Source organism: Grampus griseus, assembly GCF_964374135.1.
Source record: "Grampus griseus genome assembly, chromosome: 12".
In the NCBI taxonomy this organism is placed as follows: Eukaryota; Metazoa; Chordata; class Mammalia; order Artiodactyla; family Delphinidae; genus Grampus; species Grampus griseus.
Window position 1 is genome coordinate 15,663,924 of NC_139006.1, and position 24,679 is coordinate 15,688,602.

The following is a 24,679-nucleotide window of genomic DNA, read 5'->3' on the forward strand; positions in this document are numbered from 1 at the left end:
AATACAATGATGGAATTTCTGGTCGTAGTACGGGTTTTCTTCAGAGGTGTACTCTGCCTAAAGTGCTCACGTAGGTTTGAGAGAGAACTTTAGAGAATGAAGAGTCGGGGGGGCTCCTCAGCAGAGACTTCAGGGACGTTAACAGTCTGCAGAGTCGACCAAAAATAATCTCACTCCAGCTTCATCCTGGCAACTTGAGGCTTTGCAATCTGAGGAGAGAGCTGGGGGGAGTCTGTAGGGCTTTCAGCTTTCATAGTCAGACCTCATCTGTTTTGCTGCCCTGGTCCTCGTGAGCTGTGCTAGTACTGTCAACAAACTTCTGAGGAGGGAAGAAGCAGGTGGAGCTGGTTTGTTTTAAATTCTGGCGCAAGAATATTACAAACTGGTGGAGCCGAGAAAGAAACCACCTAACATGCACCATCTTAGCTGGTTTCTTTTTTGTCTTCACTTTATATGATGGACGAGCATTACCTTTAATTTGGGTCAGTAGGTAATATCAAGTGACCCCTGTTGGCTCCTAGTGGGTTTAGACCTAGACTTTATAGACACAAAAGGGCTACTTCTTTTTTTTTTTTTAACTTATTTTTTATTGAAGTAGAGTTGAATTACAATGTTAACTACTGCTGTACGTCAAAGTGACTCAGTTGTTTTTATATATATATATATATATATATATATATATATATATATATATATATATATGTAAAGCGTTCTTTTTCATATTCTCTCTTCCATTATGGTTTATCACAGGATATTGAATATAGTTTCCTGTGCTATACAGTAGAGCCTTGTTGTTTATCCATCCTATATATACCAGTTTGCATCTGCTAATCCCAAACTCCCAATCCATCCCTCCCCCAACCCCCTCCCCCTTGGCAACCATCAGTCTATTCTCTATGTCCATGATTCTGTTTCTGTTTCATAGATAGGTTCATTTGTGTCATATTTTAGATTCCACATATAAGTGATATCATATGGTATTTGTCTTTCTCTTTCTGACTTCACTTAGTATGATAATCTCTAGTTGCATTCATGTTGCTGCAAATGGCATTATTTCATTCTTTCTTACTGCTGAGTAATATTCCATTGTATATATGTACCACATCTTCTTTATCTGTTCATCTGTCAGTGGCCATTTAGGTTGTTTCCATGTCTTGGCTATTGTGAATAGTGCTGCTTTGAACAGAGGGGTGCATGTATCTTTTTGAATTATAGTTTTTTCTGGATATATGCCCAGGAGTGGAATTGCTAGATCATATGGTAACTCAATTTTTAGTTTTCTGAGGAACCTCCACTGCTGTTTTCCACAGTGGCTGCACCAATTTACATTCCAAAAGGGCTACTTCTAACTTGCCTTCTTGATTAAGTGCTTACTACCAGCAGAATTTTTAACTATGGTGATAAGCTAATAAAATACAGGGAGCCTCCCCTATGCTTAGTATTAGCTAGATTAGATTCTTTACCAAGAGATGCATTTCTAAATGAGACCTGCTTAGTCACTAATGAGCTGTTATTCAAGGTGAATGCCAATCACTTCATAAATTCATCACATAAAAAAAAATGCCCACACTGAAATTTTTATAATAGCTTTACAGAGATACAATTCACGTACCGTGTAATTTACCCATTAAAAGTATACAGGCCAACAATTTTTAGTATATTCACAAAATTCTGTAACCATCATCACTCTCAGTTTTAGAGCATTTTCATCACCCCAAGAAGAAACCCCACACCCATTAGTAGTCAGTTCCCCTTCTCCTGTCCCCTAGCTCAACCCCGCCAATCTAATTTCTGTTTCTATGGATTTGCTTAATTCTGGACACTCTATATAAATGGATTCATAATATGTGAGCTTTTGTGTCTGGCTTCTTTCACTTAGCACAGGGCTGTCCAGGTTCATCCATGTCGTAGCACGTGTCACTGCTTCATCCCTTTTTATTTGTGAATAACATTCCATTGTATGGATTTACCATGCCTCAGTTGTTGGACATTTGGGCTGTTTCCACTTTTTGGCTACTATATGTATGCTACTGTGAACACACGTATATGTGAGTCTTTATGTGAACATATATTTTCATTTCTTTTTCCACGGTGGTTTTTGAGTTGGGAAAAATCAAACATAACTAAATGTGGCTTTTTGTTTAAAACACAAGTGTCTAACTTGGAGCACAGAGCATGAGGCCAGAGAAGCCTGAGATGTGGTCCTTCCCCTTCAGCGGCCCGTGGCCCAGCCCAGTGTGGAGGCTGGAGCGTCAGAGCTCAGCGCCTGTCCCCTGCCCTTCCCTTGCAGGGAGCTGCTGCGCTGCGAGGCCGCACTGGCCAGGCTGTACTGCCGCATGGCCCTGCTCAACATCTTCGCCCCCAAGCTGCCTCATCTGTTTACCCGCCTCTTCCACATCCCTGCCATCCGGGACATTACCCTGGAGCACCTGCAGCTGCTGTCCAATCAGCTCCTTGCTCCTCCCCTCCCAGGTAAACCTCGGCTTTGCTGCTCTCACTGCAGAAATTAGGCCCAGGATGGAATAGCCCTGAGGGTGAGCTGGGCGCCAAGCAGGAGCTGTGCTTAGTGTCCTTGTTCTCCACATGAGCAGGGGGAGGAGTCCCAGCACAGGACCTTTAGACTTAGTGTAGATAAACTGCACGAAAGATTGCAGCTGTCTTTGCAGTGCTTTCTCACTCTTTGAAAAATCTAAGTGTATTAGATGACATATTTAGTCATTAACCTATTAAGCATTCATTAAGCAAACTAATCGTGGATCAAGGAAAATGAAGTCTTATTTATGAAATCTAGTCACTGTACTGTTGTCACAGACATTCTGTTTGACGTGTAAAGACAGGAAAACGTTCCTGCCATCAAACGCCACCAAAGAGACCTAATTGATTCATCGTGACCTCAAGCGGAGCTGTTTTAATGGGCCAGCGTGTGTGCATCTGCTCAACGTGGGGCCCTTGGAGTGTGGGCTGATGCTGTGTGTTCGCTCCCTTGGTGAATACTAAGTGATGACTCTGCCCTCAACCCAGTTGAAGACTGAAGGGCCCCTTCTGTCTTCCTCTGGCACCTTGGCCTCCAGCCTGCTTCCCTTGACCTCCTAGCTACTAAGATGGGAGCAGGAGTGAGAGGGCAGGTGGCATTCTAAGCATAAAGGACATCTCTCACAGCCATGGGGTCCCAGCCAGTGCCTGTGTGAACTACGTCTTCACAGGCCACTTAAGCACGTGGGGTCCAGTGGCCCACCCCAAGAAATTAGAGGCTCCAAAACAGGCCTGAAAAGCTTTAACGTGCTTGTGGAAGAAGCTTTGCCACAGTGACTAACACTTGCTTTATAAACTCCACTCTGAGCTACTCCAGTGGTTCCTTGGTGAAACTCCAGGTTGCCCAGGGCAGCCGATAGGTCAGGCTCTGGGAACCCCTGAATCCAAGCAGCTCCACTTCTACCTGCTTAGTAGACCTGGGCTTCAACTCAGGTTTTTATTTTAGGCAACGGTTTTGTAGCTTAAAAGAAAGCACAAAGTTAAAGGCCGCCGAACTCCTGAATCCCCCACCCCCTGCAATATCTGACTGGTAACGTCTATTATCCAAGACGTATGTCCAAGCGAACCCATCCTGGTTTTCTGGACAGGATGCTCCTGGCTCGTTACTCAGGATCTCACAGCCCGTGGCTGCTGCTGTTCTTTTTGACTTGTGTTTTCTTTCCTGTCCCCAGACGGCACCATCAGCTCCAGCTCCATCCTCCTGGCACAGTCCCTGCAGCACTGCATCCATTCCCAGAACTGCTCGGCCACGGACCTCTTCTACCAGGGCAGCTCCCAGACAGTGAGAGAGTGGCTCAACGTGGCCATCACTCGGACCCTGCACCAGGGTGAGGAAAGCCTGTTGGAGCTGACGAAACAGATCTGCTCTTTCCTGCAGGTAAAAGTCCAAAGTTCTGATGTCCCTAAATTGGGGTTACAGGTTTCAATTGGAAATCTTATTGGCTGGCTGAAAATGACACTTTCTTCCCCAAACCCCACTAGTCTGCTTTTCTTCGCAGCTCCCCTCCCCTGTCCCATCCGTGGTGTCCTTCCTCCCAGAGGGCTTTTTTGTCCTCCTGATCCTGTTACAGTGTATGTGCATTGGCTCTCCTTTGCCTGGGAGCTGGGAAAAGGAAATGCTCTCTTGTGTTTAACCCGTGGCTTTCCCTGTTAAATGTCTCTGCAGACGGCACCAGAGCAGTTCCCCTCCGAAGAGTTTCCAATTTCCGAGTCCAAGGTCAACATGGACGTCAATTTCCCCGGGGCGGCTTTTGTCGTAGTATCTTGCAAAGAAAGTCAGTCTGGATTCCGCAAAGAGTAAGTTGCCCGTACTGTAGAAGATGGTGATGGGGAGAGAAAAGTAAGACAGATTCTGGTGCAATTTACAGAAGAAAAAAACTCATTGCTTTTATTCTTTAATGCATAGTGTACTTGAACATGATTTACAGTTCTTCCCTAATTTCCATGTTTTGGAAATTAGTCTATATAAAGAATGACCTTCTAAATGTGATGGAGGTGACTTACGTGTGCCCAGTTCTCACCACCCCCTCACAACAAAGTGTTTGTTGACATGGTTGGACTCTGCTCACACGCATTCCTCCTCCTCAGCTCCTCTCTGTACAAGGCGCCGTGGGCGCGGGTGCTTGTGTATGGGCTGGGCCACAAAGTGAAGCGAAATGGCCAGCTAAACCTCATCGAGGCCATCTGTTACCCGCGGGATGCATCTCCGGCCAACACGGGGCTCACGCCGCCTCCCACCACCAACCAGTACCCTTCTGTGATCCTCTCCACAGACAAAGTCCACATCAAACTGGGTAAGTCTCTGAATTAGCTCCTGGTAATAAGAACAGCTTTGAAGTCATTCTCTGCTTTCCTTCTTTGTGAAAATTGAAAGGATTTTCTACCGTGCTGTGTTCCCGTTTCCTATGGGTAAAGAAAAGGACTGCTTGGGGCAGTGTATTTCAGAGACAGTGGATTAAAAGTTCTCCCTTTCCTGCCAGGGGAAGACCTGGCAGATGCTGCCCAGACTACAGTGGGGATTTCCTTTTCTTTCACAAGCGTGTGCTGTTCAGAATGATCTACATAGAGCAGTCCCGTCATTTAGCTGTAATAATCCTGGCTGCCCTTCAAGTTCTCATTAAAACTGAATTCTCTCAGGTATAATGTGGCTCCCTGAGGCACGGGCCTCAGTGATCATCTGCTCCCCGTGTCAATGTTAAACAAAGCCTGGTGGTGGCCAGGCTGGGAAGCCCAGGTGGTCTTGTCTCCTTGGCACCCTTTGTTAAGCCTCCGCAGATTTAGATTTAGGTGAGGTCTCCACCTCTGTAAATCCTGAAGCTCTCGCTGACTGTCTGCTTTGTAGACTGGGGCCAGCTGACTCTGTTTCTGAGTCAACACACAGAGGAAGGGAAACCTAGTCTCAGACTTGCACTGCACATCCTGGGCATGTTGGACAGGAGAAGATGGACACATGTTTGTTAGAGACAATTTTAAAGATGTATTTGAACTTTCAGCCAAAATTGGGCCTTGGCTTCTGCACAGCTCCAATCCTGGAGACATTGCATCCTTAGGGAATAAAATGAAAGGACATTTCTTAAGGTATTTGGTCAATGCTAAACAAGTTTATGATCTCTTTTTATTAGGGTCTATTGTTTTCATTGTATTTTGCCTACACTGTTTTTTAAAATTTATGTTAAACACAGAAGATCTCTGTTTTACCTGTCATTCCCCAAATAAACATTCACCCCAAAGTACAGGCCAGTCAACATGGTTCCTCCTGAGCCGTCCAGAGACCCCTGGTACCCCAGCTTATGTCTGACCAGTGCTTGCAGAGGGGGTTGGGGTGCGGTGCAGGGTGTGACAGGGATCAGACCTCAGGGTCTTTCTTCTCTCATCGTAGGCAGCTTCGGTCAGATTCAGGCCATGACAATGACCGAAGGCAGTAAAAGAGAATTCTGGTAGTTCCTGAAGTCTGGGGGCCCCCCTGCTGGTCCACTCTGTGAATCTAAAGTAAGCTGATGCCCCCATGGGATTGCAGCTGCACCAAAGGGCTGGTTATTTCTTTACCAGGCTGGGACCATTCCAGTGAAGCATCTTTTAAAGTCTGACTTCCTATTTCCATGCCAGGTCATCAGGCTGGTTGGTATCTGACTGACAGGGAGATGTTTATCCTTCCCTGTCCCCACTGCTGCCCTTTGTCCCATTCTCACACCAACAGGTGGATTCCTTGGAGGATGTCCTCCACTCCTCCTGCGCCTGCGGCTGACTCCGTCTGGAGTGTGGGGAGTGACATTTCCTCTCGCCCCCAGTGCATGAGTGGACAGGCTTTCCGGCCCTGTTTCTCTGCACACACCTGGCAGGTCTTTATCGCAAGCTTGTTTTGATCGGGTGCTACCAGTCATGAGCTTTCCTTCTGGGCGCTTCTTTTAGGGGTGTCTCCCCCTCCCGGAGCCGTGCTGGTGTTACACTCTCTGCCCATTGAGTTCCCACTGGCGATGGCCTTCGCAGAGCAGCTGCTGTCCTGGAAGTCGGAGGATGGGGAAGGGAGATCTGAAGATGAGCCTGACACCATCCCGACATCCGTCCTCCTGCAAGTGGTGGAACTGCTCGGTGAGGCCTCCCTTCCCTCAGGATCAGGCTGGTGGAGCTGGCCGGGTGCCTGGGGAAGGAGCTGGCCGGTGTGCCTGGGGTGGCCACAGTGGCCTGGGTGGTGACAGCTCTTGTCAGCTTGTTGTCAGTTGGGCTTGGGGAATTGAGTGGGAAGTGTAGCCTAGACTTCCAAATCCATGATTTGCAGGGTACTTTCATTATTTTGAGGGGTGGCATGTAACTGTGAAAATAAGATTAATTTTATCATACTTTACTTTAAAGCACTAACATATGCCATTATTGTAACTTTGATTCTGTAACATTGTTCACTTTCATACCACCCTTCACCTTCAAACATCATGACCTCACAGCACCTGAAAGGTTACAGAGAGATGGCATTGTAGCAAAACTCATGGAATGGTAAACTTAAAGAGTTGTGAACTTAGCATATAAATTTACCTCAAAATTTTTCTAAATATTGAGTTTTAATTAATGATATGTCTGCTTAAGTGGTTAGGGATAAAAATACTGATATCTGCAACTTATTTTGAAATAATCAAAAACTAAGATGAGTCTATGGATGAATAGAGGGATAGATAGATGTGTAATAAAACAAACACAGCTTTGTTACACATGTAATAATGTTAATGGTAGAATCTAGGTGGTGAGCATCCAAATATTGACTGTATAAGGTGTTCAACTTTTTTATATTTTTGTAGTTTTTCAAAAATACAAAATGTTGGTGTTGGAGGGAAAAACATGTTGGCAGACTCAGGTGCCCTCACGGGTCAGAGAGATGATGTAAGTGAGAGGAATTCAAGAGAGAAGTGGACCCAGGACCTCCAGGGAACTGAAGGGCACGTGTCCTGTGGGGCAGCCACTGAGCCCTACTACTCATTTGCTGTATAAGAATGTGGCCCTAGTCCTGCCAGATACTGTCACTTTTTATTTCAAGAAAAGCCAGAAATCTAGATATTGATGTGAATTTCCCAGTTTCTAAATGTTGACAACTAATTCACATTCTTTAAAACACATTGGGCAGGGGGTTGGAAGAGGTGAGCAGGGAACCACTGGCTGTGGGAACGAGATGTATGTGGCCGGTCTCAGCTCTCGGGCCACCATTTGCAATTTTGGTGGAGATTTCTCTCCAAGGCCATCGTGTTCCAAAAATGTCCAATGGCAGAGGAAGGACAACAGAGAAGGAAATAGGAGCACATGAGGCCCTGGCCTTAGACCGCATTGGCCTGTATTCCCTGTCAGTGGCTCCATGAGCACCATGTCCCGTGACAGCCATGAGTTCATTACCAATTAGAATTATCAAAACAGCATCACCCCGAGACCAGTCAGCCTAGTCCCCTCCTTCGTGGGTGCTGGGCCTAATTGGGATTCTCGGTAAGTCAGCCAGACCCGGCCGTTGGGACTCCCTGTCCACAATGTGACTGGGGATAGAAGACACGCATCTGGCACGAAGGGGACCTTGGCACAGATGTGTGGCCCACGGTTGTTCTAGACAGTGTCTCCTAGACTTCAGTCATTCTCATGCCACCTTTATGTGATTTCTGCCACGTCTACAAGTCATGCCTATCACCATTTATTGATTTGTTTTTATGGCAATGAACTCCTTTCTCCTTTTTTTAAACTTATACTGAATTTTAAAAGGAACTTTATCTTGCTACTTTAAACAGAAAATTCGTATCCCTTGCCATAACTAGAAGATACTTATAAAATTAAAAAGTTAAGCAGTTACTGTTAAGAAATTCTGGCTAACTACTGTTCCCTGTCGAAGGCTCTGGGTCTCTGGGCTATTCTCTATTAAGAATATTCTAGCCCCAGAGTGAGGCTTTCTTGTTGACAAAATCAGGACTGAAAGAGGAGTTTAAAAGGAATCATTTTTCCGTGTGTATTTCTGAGCTATCTGGTAAAATTGGATTGTATGCCCCCAGTAGTGAGCATCCCATGGTTCAGGAAACATTATGCTAATGATTTGTCACCAACCTGCTTAATAAGTTTATGAGAGAGAAAACAATGATTTCAGGGTCAGAGCTGTAGAAGCTGGCTCCATGCGGTCACCTGCCACAGGGGTGTAGGCCACCGGCTCTGGGGCCAGCCTGCCCGGTTCTGCCCTGTGAGATTGTGTGACTGTGTGGCAGCCGTGTGAGTCCTTCAGCTCTTTGAGCCAACGTTTCTTCATCTGTGAGATGGGGATGAAGGATGTAATGTTTGTTTCACGCGGTCGCTGTGAGGGCTGCCTCCATTAAAGTGCCTTAGAACAGTGCCTGGCACATAGTAAGCTCTGTATAGGTGATTTTTTTTTTTTTTTTTTTTTTTTTTTTTTTGCTTTCATTCACCTCAGGAAACTTCCTGTGGACCACAGACATGGCGGCCTGCGTGAAAGAGCTGGTTTTCCACCTCCTGGCAGAGCTCCTGCGCACAGTGCACAGCCTGGAGCAGAGGAAGCACCCTGCCGGCCTGTCCTCGTCCATCGCCCTCCAGCTGAACCCCTGCCTGGCCATGCTGATGGCCCTGCAGTCGGAGCTCCACAAGCTGTACGACGAGGAGACGCAGAGCTGGGTCTCGGGCAGCACGTGCGGTGGCTCGGGGACCGTGGCGGCCACCGACCAGGGCAGGTTCTCTACGTATTTCCATGCGCTCATGGAAGGGTGCCTGGCGGTGGCCGAGGTGACCCTGCCTACCAACATGAGTGTCACTGCCAGCGGGGTGACGTCGGCGACCGCCCCCAACCTCAGCGACTCGTCGTCCTCCTCGTCGTCCTCCCCAGGACAGACGCCACAGAGCCCCAGCCTCCTGTCCAAGAGGAAGAAAGTCAAGATGAAGCGGGAAAAGGCCTCCTCCTCTGGGAAGCGCCAGTCCTCGCGCTCAGTGGACTCGGACCCCACCGTGCTGAGCATCGGGGGTGGCAAGCCCGAAGACATGCTGTGGTTCCACCGCGCCCTGACCTTGCTCATCATCCTCCGGCACCTCACCAGGAAGGACCCGCAGGGGCTGGGTGTGACGAGCGACGCCATCGCCGACGCCTGCCAGGCCCTGGTGGGTCCCACCGCCCATAGCCGCTTGCTGGTGATCTCTGGGATCCCCACCCACCTGGACGAGGGCATCGTCAGAGGCGCCATCCGCAAGGCCTGCAACGCCCACGGCGGGGTCTTCAAAGACGAGATCTACATCCCCCTGCAGGACGAAGACCCCAAGAAGCCAAAAGACAAGGCCGAGGGCGGTGATGGGAAAACTGAGCCAGAGAAGACCCTTGGCTTCCCCAGCACAGACAGCTTGGAGGTCAGCACATCCCGCAGCCCGACCCCCGCCATGAGCATCAGCGCGTCTGCGTCCACCAGTCAAGCCTCCATCTGCAGCTCCCAGGGCATCTTGCAGACGGTCAGCGACGTCTCCATGGAACCGCTGCCCTCGGGCCTAGAGCTGCCCATCCCTGCGGGCTTATTGGAGCCCCACGTAGTGTCCAGCCAGGAGAGCCTGGACGTTTCCCTATGCAGCACCAGCAGCCTGGGCAGCCTTGGGAGCCTGGGGGAGCCACTGGACAACGCAGAAACGGCCTCAGTGTCAGACATGGGCTCCATGTACACAGTCACGTCCCTGGACAACCAGCCCCTCACAGCACGCCCCATCAAAGGCTTTGCGGTTGTGGAGGTAAGCACCTCACGCCTTGGCAACCACTTAAATCATGAGCGGTTAGAATCCCCCAGGCCTCTTTAAGCTTTCCAATATTATTTCCAAGGGACTAAGTAATAGGTGACATTGGGGCACTTAGCAGGCTCCCTGAGGCAGCTCTTGGAAACAGCAGTGATCAATCATGTTGATTATCTGTATTTGAGGTCCCATCTCTTGAGTGTGATAGCAAGTCTGTCAGGAAGTAAATACAGTTCATTGCGGAGTGTGGGAGGGGCTCCAGGGGCTGACCTTTCCTGATGGTTGAGCATCATCGAGTGTTTTCCAACTCAGGCCCCAGTGGCCTCTTTTTGAGTGGCTTTGGGTTGTTTTAACCATTGCCATTGGCAGGAGGGATCCCCACTGAGCAGGGAGAGAACAGACTTGCCGTTCTGTTCGGAGTGATTCTGAGTTTCAGATGCTGCGCGTGTTGCCAGATTACATTTCCACTTCAAGATCCCATGTGTTTTCTGGGCCTCCTTGTTTAGAAATCCTGCAACCTGTGTCTTCCTGCCCCCTGTGTAACGGGAGTCGGGTGCAGAGTAAAAACCATCCTCGCCCTTATTAGATATGGAGGGGAAGGCACTAGGAGGAGAACTTGCACCCCCTTGCTCCCCACCCCACGGGCTCTGACAGGAGAGCTCAAAGATCCAGGGGTTGGCTTCCTCCCAGAATCTGTCCACCTTCTCCCTGCGGATTTTCTCGGAGCCAAGCGTGGACTTGAACCCCCGGGGCATCTGCGTAGAGCCACAGACCTGACCGGGGTTTAGCGACAGAGATGTCCAGTTGAGCTGTTCGCCTGCAAGTTACCACTTTCGGCACATACAAGAGACTTTGCCGGGAAGCCCAGCTTGCCCCGGTCAGGCCGTGCTCCCAACGCTGAAGACAGTAGAGGGTTTCAGGGACAGACGGGAGGGAAAGAAAGTTCATACAGCTAGCTGAGTGACTGGTCTCTCCACTCAAATCCTTACCCTTTTCCTTGTTCACACAGATCAGATCCCGAGCCAAAATCGAGAAAATCCGAGCGAGTTTATTTAACAATAATGACTTGATTGGTTTGTCAAGTTTGGATGGTGAAGATGAATTGATGGAAATGTCAACGGAAGAGATACTCACTGTGTCTGTAGTAAATCAGAGTTTGTTTGATACGCAGGGGAGCCCAGGGTTAGAAGATTATTTCAATGATAAGTCAATTAAAGGTAGGTTATAGATTTTTTTTAATTAATAGACTTTTTTTTAGAAATTTATAGGAAAAAACCTGAGCAAAAATCATACCCATCTTGGGACTTCCCCGGCGGTCCAGTGGTTAGGACTCAGTGCTTTCACTGCCACAGGCCTGGGTTCGATCCCTGGTCAGGGAACTAAGATCCCGCAAGCCACACAGCACGGCCAAAAAAGAAAATCATACCCCTCTCCATGTCCTGTTTTCCCTGTTTTTAACATCTTACCTTAAAGAGGAGCTCTGGGGGTCAAAGATTTAAGAAGTGACTCAGGGAATGTTGGGAAGATGGTTCACTGCTTGGTTAACAGAAGGTGCGTTGTGTACACGATGTGAAGAGAACACTGCTGCTCCCCCAGGAGAGCCGTCAGGGCTCTGAAGGCCAGCGGGCAGGCCCTGCCACAGGCCCCCCACACCAAGCCCTCAGGTGCTCCTGTTTCCTGCCACAGCCTTGAATGTGGGCTTGCATTCAAGTTGCTTTTTTCCTTTTGTCTAGTCAGGCTTCCCCTTGTTTGAGTTCAAGTGTATTTATTTTGTTCTGTCCTCTAGAGCTAGAATGTACCATGTACATTGCTGGTAATCATTTAGTCAATATGCTTGAGGACAGCTAACACCTCGCCCTTTAAAATGAATTCTTGGGGAAGAACCGATTCCGGTTCCTTTTTCACAAAAGTCCCACTTTGTCATTCTGGCGGCTCTTATGTGGGGGGACCCTACCCTGTCTGGCTTCCCCACTTCTTCTGTTCAGCCAGGACCCGGGCTCTATCGAGGCCCCACAGAGCTGGATCTAGCAGATCCTGAGGCCAAGAGCTCACCCCCAGCTTCGCTTCAGAAGCAGCAGCAATTTTTCTCCTTTCTTTTTATAACTGTAGTTCTTTGTGTTATTGTCTTTATTTTGCATCAGTCTCTCTCAAATTTTTAAATTTATGTTTTTTCTAACTCTTTAATATTGTTTGAAAGTTCATAATAGAGTTGTTGAGTTTGTTCTGTTTTATGTTTTCTGAGGACAGAAATGTAATATTGAGTATGGATTTTGTTGTTGTTTCAAATTATTATCCCCCAGTCATGAAATTTTGAAATACTCCCACAGGGCTGGGACCAGAGTGAGGTAAATGAGGCCACAGAATTTAATGGGGCTCCAAAACAACTCAGTAATCTAGATAAATAATTATTTTAATATAATACTTATGAAAGTCAAAATTAATGCAAAATATCCATGGTGAACAAACTTAAAATTTTAAATAAAGACAGGATCAGTGTTAATGATTTTTCCTTTTGCATCAGGCTTTAATATGGCTCGGCACAGTACTCTTAATATTTCACTCATCATGGGTTTCTTGTATTAATTTTGATTTTTTTGAAGGACTGCGTTACAATGTGTATCTTGATCTCTGAGTTTTTTGGGACTCTTGTGCGTGAGGGGCTGCCTCTCTCTCCTCGCCCTGGTTTCAGCCCTGTTCCCTTATTATTGAGTATGGTGCTCACTCGGCTCTCAGCTCCCCACGTGGGGGTGGCTAGTGTACGATCTGTGGGAACCCTGGGGTCTTTTTCTGCCATAATTAATGCTTTGCCAGTCTTTTCATGCTTTAATCCAAATTTAGTTCTAGCTCCTGATTGTATTATGGTCAAACCTTCCACGTAAGATACTCAGTCTTTTGATAACACATTTGCCACGTTACAGCCACACGCATTTTGCTCAAGACTCTTTAAGTTGTGGTTCTACTGAATCAGCTCTTAGATCTTGACCACGCCTTCCACACACCTGTCTCCTCACCCTCAGCCCAGATGCCCAGGGGACCTTTGTGCTCTGGCTCCTGAAGCCCGGCCTGAGCTGGGTGTGCCTCTGGAGGGCCAGACCGTCAGAGAGAGGGGATAAGGAGGCTGGGCAGGAGGACAGGGTGTGATGAGCAAGTCAGTTCTGCCCGCAGGTGGGGGCCCTTGGCCACGAGAAACATGCAGATGCAGTGGAACATCCTGTTCCACTGGGAACATTCCTGACTGGCCCCTTAGGAAAGGTGAGAGCATCTTCTGGAGTGCTTATTCGGGGACCAAAAAAAACAAGTGTTTTTTTTCTCGTGCTCAGGGACAGTTTTCTTGTATCTGAGAGAACTTTCTTTTCCACCTGCTGGCTGGGCCAGGTTTCAAATGCATCCTCTAATAATAACTATTGAACAACTTGTACTTTGCACTAAAAGTACTTGCAGCCTCCACATCCTCTTGCTCCCTGGGGACTATCCATCACAGACATGTTGAAGTTAAGGGAGGTTCAACCTCCATGATAAAGAGACCCTAGAGTACAGTAACTCAGACCCAGTGGAAGTTCATTTCTTGCACATGTAAGAGTCCAGGGTGAGCCCTGAGGTCTGCCATTCGGGGGCTTGTTATCTCCACGCAGCCAGTGGTGGGGATGAGTGCAGAAGAGAACATGATCTCAGAGAAGCAGCAGTGAGCCGTGGCGTGAAGTGAGATCTTAGTTCCCTGCCCAGGAATTGAACCTGGGTAGCCTGGATGAAAACCAGGAATCCTAGCCGGTGGACCAGCAAGGGCTAGAGGCTAGAAGCAAAGTTCCCCTGGCCCTCACCCCCATTGAAAAACGTGTTTCTCAAGGAGGCGAGAACTGTAAAAACAGGTACAAAGTTTATTATTGGGGACACAGAACAACAACAAGTGGGAGAACACACAGAGAAACAGTTTGTTGAGTTGACAGAAGCAAGGCAGAGATGCACACCAGGAGAGGAAGGGTGTGGGCGTCCTCCCTAATGAGGAGGAGCCTAGTAAAGAGGCGGTGGAGTCATGCATTATAGGGCAGTTCTTCGGGTCTTTGTTTACCTTTGGCCAATTACCTGGTTTCTTTTTCCACACTCTGCCCTGCCCTAGGACCCTCCCCAACAGGCGTGCGCAACTTTTTTCCAAGATGGGTTCCACCCCAGAGGCCTATGGGAGGGCCTTGGCATCACATATTATGGGGTGGTGCCCCTTCCTTTTTGAGCCCCAAGGAGCCTTTCTGTGCATGTGCAATGTCTCCCTTGCCCCAAGGATGGGAAATATATTATGTGACCTCTTGATCTTTACTCAGAACAGGGTTTAGCCCCTCTCTGTCCCGGCCATAACTGTTACCTCAAAGTGTCCACAGGAAACAAAGCCTGGCTATTTACCCTGTTCCTGTTGTTATTTCTGTTTTGAAGTGCAAACAGGAGGCTGGTTCTAAATAGCTAACCTGGAGCCCACCTATCTCCTGTCTCAGGAAATGCAAACAGGGGGCTAGTTGCAAGTGTCCAGCCTGAAGTCCATCTTTTTCTCGCCCCAAGAAATGTAAACAGGAGGCCAGTTGTAAATGCCTAGGCTGGAGCCCATCTGTGTCCTGCCTGAAGCAGACTGGCCCAGGAGGGGCCCATGTCACGGGGCCGCACCTCACGGCACCACACTTCACGGCAGAGAAGGCTGGGCGTGTAACTGAGGTGTGCGTGCAGAAAGGGGACACCAGGTCTCAGCGGACAGCTCATCATCACCACTAACCACCCATTACCCACTTTCAAAAATAAATCATGATGAAAAGTAAATCAGATGCTGCAGGGCTTATCCTGACGTAGCGTGTTCACTGCAGAACCATTTGCCCTCCCTCCATTCTGTAACAGGTGAGAAGCTGGTGCCCGGGGCCAGAGAGGTGCTGACGGAGATATTTAAGAGCTGCGCCCACTCAGAGCAGATGCTGAGCCTGACACCAGCAAAGCCCATCAAAGTGTCTGACATTTATCTCAGCAAAGAGCAGATCAACTCCCAGACGCCAGGCAACCTCCTCCACCTCTTCTTCACCAATGTTCGGCCCCCCAAAAAGGTGCTGGAGGACCAGCTCACCCAGGTAGCCACCCCATCCCCACCGCACCCGTGCTGGGCCTTGCATGCCCCTGGGGCTGAGTCTGAGCCCCGCCCCCTTCCGGTGCTCCGCAGATCCTGAGGAAGTACGGCGTGCCAAAACCCAAGTTCGACAAGAGCAAGTACAGCAAGGCGGGGAAGGAACAGCACCCCGGGAAGGTGGTGAGCACCAAGCGGCCCATCACCAAGCCACCCGCCAAGGACAAGGCCGTGCTCAACAGCGTCAGGTGGGTGACCGAGGAGCTAGGAAGGTGGGCCGGGCAGGGGGACGCGGGGCCACCTCCTAGCAGGCTTCCTGGGAGGCTGTTGGCACCTTGGGGGAGCCAGACATCTGGCTCTTCTCTGCTCTGCTGCCGGGGTCCTTTTCGCCCTTGCCTTCGTCAGCTGGAAGAGAACGTTTCATTTTACCCGTAAGGATAGTAAAATCTGGACCATGCAGGCTGGAAAGCAGACCAGTCTGAATTAATAAAACATCTAAAATGTACAGAATTGTTTAAAAAGTCTAACTTCTTTTACCCACACAATAATGCACAGTTATTGTAGAAAGACTGTAAAGTGCACCCGTGCATACTGGAAAACACTGAAATACCCCCAACATAGCAACTGCTTTTAACATTTAAGTGCAGAATGTTTTATTTGTGCATACGTATTATCTTGTTACATTGTAAATGGCCAAACTAGTACAATATTCGAAAGCATATGCAGTGAAAAGCCACTCCTCTTCCTCTCCATCCTTAAGCCTCCCAGCTCCTGTCCCTGAGGCTGCAGTGTCACTTTCGTAGCCTTGCAGAACTGTTCTGGGTGTACACGAGCAAGTGTACGCGTACCCAGAGGTCGGGAACTGTACAAAGTGCCTGTGCCTTGCTGTTTCTGTTTACTCCTGATCTTGGAGATGATTCCATATCAGCACAGAAAGAACGTCCCCCGTCCTCTTTTAAGGTAGCTCCATAATATCCCACGTGTGGATGTGCACACACACTTAGTAGAATTTTCTTTAGAAACATGTTTATGGCGCTCAAGTTGAAATTCAGGTAGTGAAGTGCTACGGAGCAGAAGTCTCTAGAGGACTTGTTTAAGTCGTCAGAGAAAAAAGTGTCTTAAAATTTTATTAATTAATTATACATAAACGGGGCTTTTGAGTCAGTACTGTCCCATAGAGCTTTCTGTGACGATGGAAATGTGCATTTCTCTGTCTGTGCTACTCACCACAGTGGCCACTAACCACGTGGCTGCTGAGCACTTGAAGTGCGGCGAGTGCCACCAAGGAACTGGACTTGTAACTTTAATCAATTTAAACTTAAGTAGCTACATCTGGCCAGTGCCTGCTCCTTGGACAGCACAGCTCTGAAGCATGTAGAAAGAATGTTTGAAAAGTGTCTCTTCGAGATTTTCCACATTTTAAAGCATCAAATTGTCCTCATAATTTGCTCAGGAAACTTTTCTTGGTCAGAACAAAGCTGATCTTGACCCCCGCCCTGTCTGAACCATCAGCTGTAGTTGGGGGAGGGTGAACGAATGCCTGGTGAGGTTCTGCATTCCCCCCACCCGGAGGAGGTGTGGGCGTGAGGAATTCTGATTCTGGTGCTTTGGTCTACAGCAGGACTGCCTTGAGCGAGAAGAAGCCCACTGTGAAGCCGAAGTCACCGGAGAAGAGCAAGCCGGACGAAAAGGACCCAGAAAAGTCACCCACCAAAAAACAAGAAGGTGAACAAGCAACTTGGGCCTGATGCGGGCTTGGGGCTGCTTCCCTCCTAGAGATGGCGGCGCAGCCTGGGATCCAGCCTCTTTGCTTTTCCCTGACCGCCTGGCTCCCTCGGGTTTTAGTTTAGGCAGGGCAGCCCTGCCCAAGACACGGAAGACATCCCTGGCCAACTGCGATTATTGCTCCAGGACTCCATCTCTGCTGACCTGAACTGATGGAGGTTAGAATAGCAGCTCCAGAAATACCATACTCCCAAGGGAAGAATAGATGATTGCGATTGAAAGTAAAGATTGAAAATCTGCTCAGAAATTTTCTTCCAGAAGGGCACTTACCTGGGACATTAGAACCTTATCTTCCTAAAGGCCCAAGCAGACTTGGAGAAAGCTATTATTGTCACAAAAATTGCTTAGTCAGTCGGGAATGTTTCTGAGATACAGAAAGACGAGACTGGGGGGAAAGTGCTGCACCACTTGGTCACCAGCCCAAGGAGGTGAGGCAGCTGCTCAGACCCGTCAGGTTGGGGGTTATGTGTGTCCTTGAGCAGTCGGGTGGAGACAGTCTGTTAACAGACCCTGGAGTGACGGCAGGAGACGGGGGGGGGGGGGGGTTAGATGAATTGGGCCCTGAAAGAGAGGGTGGGGTGCAGTGGGAGCATGTTGTGGGACCCCCACTTCTCACCGATTCCTAACACTGTGAACACTTTTCCATCAGTCCCTGAGGAAAAGTACCTGACATTGGAAGGATTTCACAAGTTTGTTATTGATCGAGCCAAGCAAGACATCCGTAGTGTCTGGAGGGCGATTTTATCCTGTGGTTACGATCTTCATTTTGAGAGGTAAGAGGCTGTCAACCCAGTTGATACCTTGTGTAAAAATTGTTCTCAGAGAGAGTGGCCCGGACATATATACACTACCAAATGTAAAACAGACAGCTAGTGGGAAGCAGCCGCATAGCACAGGGAGATCAGCTCGGTGCTTTGTGACCACCTAGAGGGGTGGGATAGGGAGGGTGTGAGGGAGGGAAACGCAAGAGGGAGGGGATGTGGGGATATAGGTATACCTATAGCTGGTTCACTTTGTTATACAGCAGAAACTAACACACCATTGTGAAGCAGTTATACTCCAATAAAGATGTTAAAAAAAAAAATTGTTCTCAGCTACTAGACGCTTCCCCAAGCAATTACTCCCAGGGAAGCCATTCCATCTGGCCTGTTTTTAATGCCTATTGAGTTATTTTCCAATTTTTTCTCATTGTTTTTTTTCAATATTTTTATTTTTATACTTTTTACATCTTTATTGGAGTATAATTTATTTTTACATCTTTATTGGAGTACAATGGTGCGTTAGTTTCTGCTTTATAACAAAGTGAATCAGTTATACATATACATATGTTCCCATATCTCTTCTCTCTTGCATCTCCCTCCCTCCCACCCTCCCTATCCCATCCCTCTAGGTGGTCACAAAGCACTGAGCTGATCTCCCTGTGCTATGCGGCTGCTTCCCACTAGCTATCTGTTTTACGTTTGGTAGTGTATATATGTCCATGCCTCTGTCTCGCTTTGTCACAGATTACCCTTCCCCCTCGCCATATTTCCTAATTGTTAATGTGGATTTTCCAGCCTGTTTGAAACAGTGTTCTATAGAACAGAAATTCACTGTCTCGCAGTTCTGGAGGCTGGAAGCCCAAGATCAAGGTGTCAACAGGGTTAGTTTCTCTGGCGGGCTCTCCTTGGCTCACAGACGGCCACCTTTGTGCTGTGTGCTCAGGTGGCCCTTCCTCTGTGTGCCTGCATCCCTGGTGTCTCTCCCTCTTCTTATGAGGACAACAGTCCTATTGGATTAGGGCCCCACCCTGTGACCTCATTTAACCTAATGACCTCTTTAAAGACCCTGTCTCCAAATACAGTCACATTGGCGGTTAGAGCGTCAGCATATGAATTGGCGGGAAGGGGACATTTCAGTCCCTAACAGGGATGATTTCTTATTCCAAAGAATCTTTTTTCTTTGGACTCACACATTCTCTCCCACTCTCCATTGCCCTCTCTCACTCCCAGGCAGGAGCACAGCAAGGTCACGAGTCACCAGGTCTCCAGGGCCAAACTAAATATGGTTTCCCCTTTCTAGCTGTAAGTGAATCCCAAGCAGGCAAGATGTCTGCAAACCAAAAGAAATCTCCCTGCTCTCGCCCTCTGGCTCTGCCACACACAGGCCTACACGCCCGTTCCCACAGCAAGATGTACTGGGCCTCAAAGGAATGGCTGCCAGAAGCATGCTTTTTTAAAACCCCATTTTCAGAGTTGAGAAATTGTTTACTGCTTGGCACCAGCACTTTGTACCTTCATTGAAGGCTCAGAGTCGATGCCCAGATGGGCCTTGGATCATGGTGACAGGGCCAAGTTCTTCGACTGGTTTTAGAAACCAGTAAGAGACACGACTTTGGGGGTTTTCGTTAAAAGCAGAATCACCTATTTTGGACTAGAAACTGCATTCCAAGTGAAAAGGGGACAAATTGGACTGCAAATTAATTCCAAGGTGACACATTTGTAACAGCTGGAAGGGCTGGTTCACCTGTGTTATGGGGCCACGGTGATGACACATCCAGCCTGGAAGAGGGGATCACCTCCTGAAGGCGCTAGGTCTCTCTGGGAGCACTCCTAGGGTAGGACAGAGGTGGCCTGCAGTGACGAGAGCCTGGCACCAGGCTCCACCACCTCCCTGAGACAGGACCCTCTGCGCGATGCACCCTGTGTGGCATGTGACCCCCCTCGAGGTGCCACAGGTTCTGGAACGAGAGGCACCTGTCCACCCACCTGCCTGCCTGCAGGCCTTTCTTGGGTTAATAGCTCAATGTAGAATAAGGACACACACACTCGATAAAAACCTCATGCAGTATATTCAAACACAAAGGAGATTTCCTGTGATTCTGTGCCCAGGGGTAATCACTTGGAAAGGTTTCAGTAAACACCTCTCCCACCATTTTTCCAGGAGTAGATGTTTTCAGCACTGTAGCGGGGAGCAGACAGGAAATAGTGTCCTGCAGTGTGCTTTTTTCATTTTTCCACGTCATTTGATACTGTTCTACCAGATGACTTTAACGGCTGCCGAGCAGTCCGTTATTGGGGGTGGTGTAGCTTATGGCTGATGTTGCTGTAGCAAGGCAGCCCTCACAAACACACCTTTGCCTGCCTGCTCAAGGAGCCGCGTAGGGGAACCCTGGGGTGGGATCGCTGGGTAAAAGATGACGGCTTCAGTAACACCAGCAGCTGGCACGTGCTGTGCCCTCGGAAGGGGCGGGGCACCGTGCTGTGTGCAGCACAGGTGTCCTCTCAGTGACTCCTCCTGACGGCGCGAGGCTGTGCTATCGCCAGCTCCATTTCATAGATGAAGAAACTGAGGCTCAGGAAGTAGGTGTGCTTTGTAGCCTAGATTTCACCCAAGGACTCCAGTGCCCCGTCTTTAACCCTAAAGCCCTGCTGCCTACAGACAGCAGGGAGGCACGTGGGGATGCGTGTTGCCATCCCCTCAGCCTGCTCAGCTTGTTTCTTTAGAACGGAGCTTTCACCTCAGGACAGGCAGTTCCTCTGCAGTCAGCACCTTGGCTGGGCACCAAGAAATGCCTGGGAGGCGAGGCTGTCTTATAAAGGTCCTCCGGGAGCTGGGACGTGGCTGCGGAGGAACCCAGCAGTCCCCCAGCGGCCGCCGCCCCACCTTGCCTCTCCCCGCCCCCAGGTGTGCCTGCATCGACGTCCGGCACGCACACAAGGCCTCCAGGAAGTGGACCCTGGAGATGGACGTGGCGCTCGTGCAGTACATCAACCGGCTGTGCCGCCACCTGGCCATCACGCCTGCGCGGCTGCATCCCCACGAGGTGTATCTGGACCCCACAGACGCCGCCGACCCCAGAGTGGCCTGTCTCTTGAGTATGTGGCCCCAGGGGGATGCCTTTCAGGGTCCTCCCCCTGGACCGCCCTGTGGGGGCCTGCCCCATGACGGCACGGGGTGGTTTAGGACTAGATGCCCTTTCTGTGCCCATTACAAAAATCCCTAGGAACACCTGCTGTGAACAGGTGGGTATAAAAAGGAGAGAAAGACGAGAAGTTGTGATTGTGGCCAAATTAAAGTTTGTGAGGCCTTATTATGTGCTCCTCGCAACCAAGCCAAGCGGCAGACACAAGTGCAGTGGCTGGGAGGCGAGACCCCTGCCGTCACACCCAGGCCCCTGCCTAGGGGCCGCCTCGGATGCCAGGCTGGCGTTGGGGGTGAGACGGGGTCAGGGCAGTCTGGTAGCGTGTGTCAGAGACATTAGCCTTAATTACAAGAGAGCAGCATGTTTGTATCAAAAGCTAGGAACGCACACAACAACAACGCGCACACAGAAACGGCCATTCTCCGTAAATCCACCCCTGGAGCATAAGCCCTGTCACACGCAACAGGCCCTGGGCCGCTCCGGTGCTGGGGTGTGTGCGCGCCTCGGGCCCCGCTTAGCCTGCTCACCCTCACTCAGCCACAGTCCGAGCCCTCGCTCTCTTGCGGATACCACGACAGTGAACGTGGCCGTGAACTGTCCCAACGTCAGTCTCACGGTTAGAGAGGAGATGTACGTGAGGGCAGACAAGTAAAATTCAGTGTGCCATGTAACAGTCTCCTGGTTTCAAGGCGTGAGGTCACACCACGAGGAGCTGGGGGAAAGGTACACAGGACTCTACTTTGTTCTGCAACTTCCTATGAGCCTGTAATTACTTCAGAGTTAAAAGTTAAAAATCAAATGGTACGCAGCCCCGGCACAGCCGCAAAGGCCGGCTGAGTGGACCCTCAGGTCCCCTTCGAGCCCGGGCCTCGCCCTCTGCTGCTGCTTGGCACAGGCTCAGGGAAGCCGGGATCTCTCACTCACCAACAGCCTCTGGGTTCCAGGGATAAAACCCACCGCGGGAGCCTCCCTGTCCCTCCCTGCGACCAGGCCACCTGCATCGTTCACAGACGGAGAGTCTCGGCCTCGCTGGGCCGAGCCCCCGCCTGACCGCCCCTCATGCCCTGCAGATGTGCCCATCGAGAGCCTGCGCCTGCGCTTCGCCCTGCTGCAGTCCCTGAACACCACACTCGAGACCTTCTTCCTGCCACTCGTGGAGCTGCGCCAGACGCCCATGTACACGCACAGCATCGCGGCTCTGCTGAAGGAGGCCAAAGGTCAGTGCCTGAGCCTCTTGGGCCTACCCCGATGGGTGGGGTCTCCGGCATCACCTGGACTCCTGCAGCTGCCCAGGGCCCCACCTCCCCCACCCCCAGCCTGTCCTTGGACACGCGAATCTTTTCTGGAGCAGTGGTTCCACCCAAGAGCAGTTACTTTAATTATGCTCTGAAGAAAACAAATATGCTCTGAAAAACTAAATTTACTAAAAGAGTTTTCAGATTATTTAGAAATACATAAACGTAAAGCTCTGACTCACTAGCTGCCTCCAATGTTCCTGCATCCCAGAGACGACCATCACTAACAGATGAGTCTGTCCTTCCAGACTTTTCTATTCACATACATATAGACACACACATTTGTCTTTTTTTTTTAAATCAAAAACTGGGTATCAGGCTTCCCTGGTGGCGCAGTGGTTGAGAGTCCGCCTGCCAATGCAGGGGACATGGGTTTGTGCCCCGGTCCAGGAAGATCCCACATGCCGCGGAGCGGCTGGGCCCGTGAGCCATGGCCGCTGAGCCTGCGTGTCCGGAGCCTGTGCTCCGCAATGGGAGAGGCCACAACAGTGAGAGGCCCGCATACCGCAAAAAAAAACCCAAAAAAAACCTGGGTATCCTCTTATACATTCTGTTGTGCACCTCTGCTTCACAGATCTCTGCCTGTCGACACACACACCCTCCTTGCCTTGCTGTCCACAGTGTAGGTGTCCATGTCCTTATTGATAGACACTTCCGTGGTTTTTATTTTTTGCTGTTTCAGAAGTGGCCACAGAAACCTCCTTATTCTTTATGTATTTGGGTTTGTATTCCTGCAAGCGAGGCGTCTCGTGGGCATGACAGGGTCCAAGGGTTTAATCCTGCGTTCACATTTGGGTGGAGACTAACTAATCACCCTCCAGTGGAGCGGGACCTCTTATGCCCCCAGCAGCACATCCCCCCAGGGGCCCGCGGGCTGTCCCAGAAGAGACTGGACGGACCCACAGGGGACAGTGTGGCCCCTGCCAGGCCTCGGGGTGACTGGGAAGGAAGGGAAGCCACCCCATCCCAGCCTCTACCGCATTCCTCCCTCCAGGGCTGATCTTTTATGACACGAAGGTGACCGTCATGAATCGGGTGCTGAACGCCACAGTGCAGAGGACAGCTGACCACGCGGCACCGGAGATTACTCTGGACCCACTGGAGATTGTGGGAGGTGAGATTAGCTACACAGACCAGAGGATGCAGGCAGCAGTCCTTCAACTAGTTGATTTCTCGCACATAAGAGAAGGCTCTAGAAGTGAGAGTCCTGGGCTGCTCTGACATCCCTCATTGGCGTGGGTGCTTCTGTTGCCCGGCTCTATGTCCCAGCCTGTGACGTCCCCCTCCAGTCCCTCCCAAGCTCCCAATCCAGGCAGCAGAGGGAGGGGGCATCAGCGGCACAGGCCGCGCCTCAGTGCAGGGGAGGTGGGCTTCGTTCTGGCCGTGGACGTGCTAAAATCAGGGCTCTAGCACCAAAAAAGCGGGGAGGCTAGATATTGGGGAGGCAGCCAGGAGTCTCCGCCACAGCCTGTGAACGGACAGATGTCGGGAGGGGCACGTGAGAGGAGCCCAGGTGCAGGGCCTCCCCTGAGACACGTGGAAGGATGGGAGGGGCTGACCACGTGGAGAACGGGGTGGGGGGTGGTGGAGGGTGGGGTTGGGGGGCGGGCTCCTCGAGGGACCCACGTGGCAGACGTGAAAGATTGAAGATGTTCCAGGAGCAGAAGGGAGGCTGTGGCTGCCCCCAGCAGGCCGGGGCCTGGCCATGCGGCTCTCCTGTGCTGGGGTGCAGGGGATGGCCACCCGGAGGTTTTGGCACTTCCTCTCTCATTCCAGGGGAGATCAGAGCCTCTGAAAACTCCTACTTCTGCCAGGCGGCCAGGCAGCTGGCCTCGGTGCCATCCTCCCAGCTTTGTGTCAGACTGGCGAGTGGCGGTGACCCCACCTATGCCTTCAACATCCGCTTCACTGGGGAGGAGGTCCACGGCACCAGTAAGTGGCCCCCGCAGGCCCTCCGTCAGCCAGTTCAGGGTGAAGGCTGTGTTTAGAATGTAAACATTCCTGGGGTTATTTTCAGCCTAAATGGCCCAATATCTTACCTGTTAACAAGAGTCAAGCCACATCCTCATTACCCTGCTCTGCACAGAAGCCAGGACTGCCCCCAAGTGACATCTGTCCAGGCTCTCCAAACCCAGCCCCCCTGGACTTGCCCCTGTCCCCTGGGGATGTGGCACCTGCCGCTGGCCTGGAACCTCAGCCCAGCACTGTCCAGGCTTGGGGACTGGGCTTCTGATCAGTGCTAGGAGTGTGTTTCTTGCTGAGGAGAGACGCCCTCAGTGTGGATTGGACTTCTTTTCCAGGAAGAGCCCTTGGCTGAGGGTTGGTTGGGCCAAAAGCTTGTGTGTG

At 50.2% G+C, this 24,679-nt stretch overlaps 1 protein-coding gene across 1 annotated transcript in view; it reads left to right on the plus strand.

Annotated features, from left to right (window-relative positions):
- Positions 1-24,679, plus strand: part of HECTD4 (HECT domain E3 ubiquitin protein ligase 4) — a gene marked incomplete at its 5' end in the record, with an annotated part of 190,514 nt that overhangs the window by 157,737 nt on the left and 8,098 nt on the right. The window contains 15 exons of the mRNA XM_082667923.1: positions 2,291-2,472; positions 3,705-3,910; positions 4,199-4,329; positions 4,621-4,826; positions 6,442-6,621; positions 8,954-10,260; positions 11,270-11,477; positions 15,133-15,356; positions 15,446-15,597; positions 16,968-17,074; positions 17,784-17,907; positions 20,801-20,991; positions 22,109-22,255; positions 23,328-23,447; positions 24,110-24,265. Of these exons, the coding sequence (XP_082524049.1) occupies positions 2,291-2,472; positions 3,705-3,910; positions 4,199-4,329; positions 4,621-4,826; positions 6,442-6,621; positions 8,954-10,260; positions 11,270-11,477; positions 15,133-15,356; positions 15,446-15,597; positions 16,968-17,074; positions 17,784-17,907; positions 20,801-20,991; positions 22,109-22,255; positions 23,328-23,447; positions 24,110-24,265 (3,641 nt within the window). The remainder of the gene's footprint in view (positions 1-2,290; positions 2,473-3,704; positions 3,911-4,198; positions 4,330-4,620; positions 4,827-6,441; positions 6,622-8,953; positions 10,261-11,269; positions 11,478-15,132; positions 15,357-15,445; positions 15,598-16,967; positions 17,075-17,783; positions 17,908-20,800; positions 20,992-22,108; positions 22,256-23,327; positions 23,448-24,109; positions 24,266-24,679) is intronic.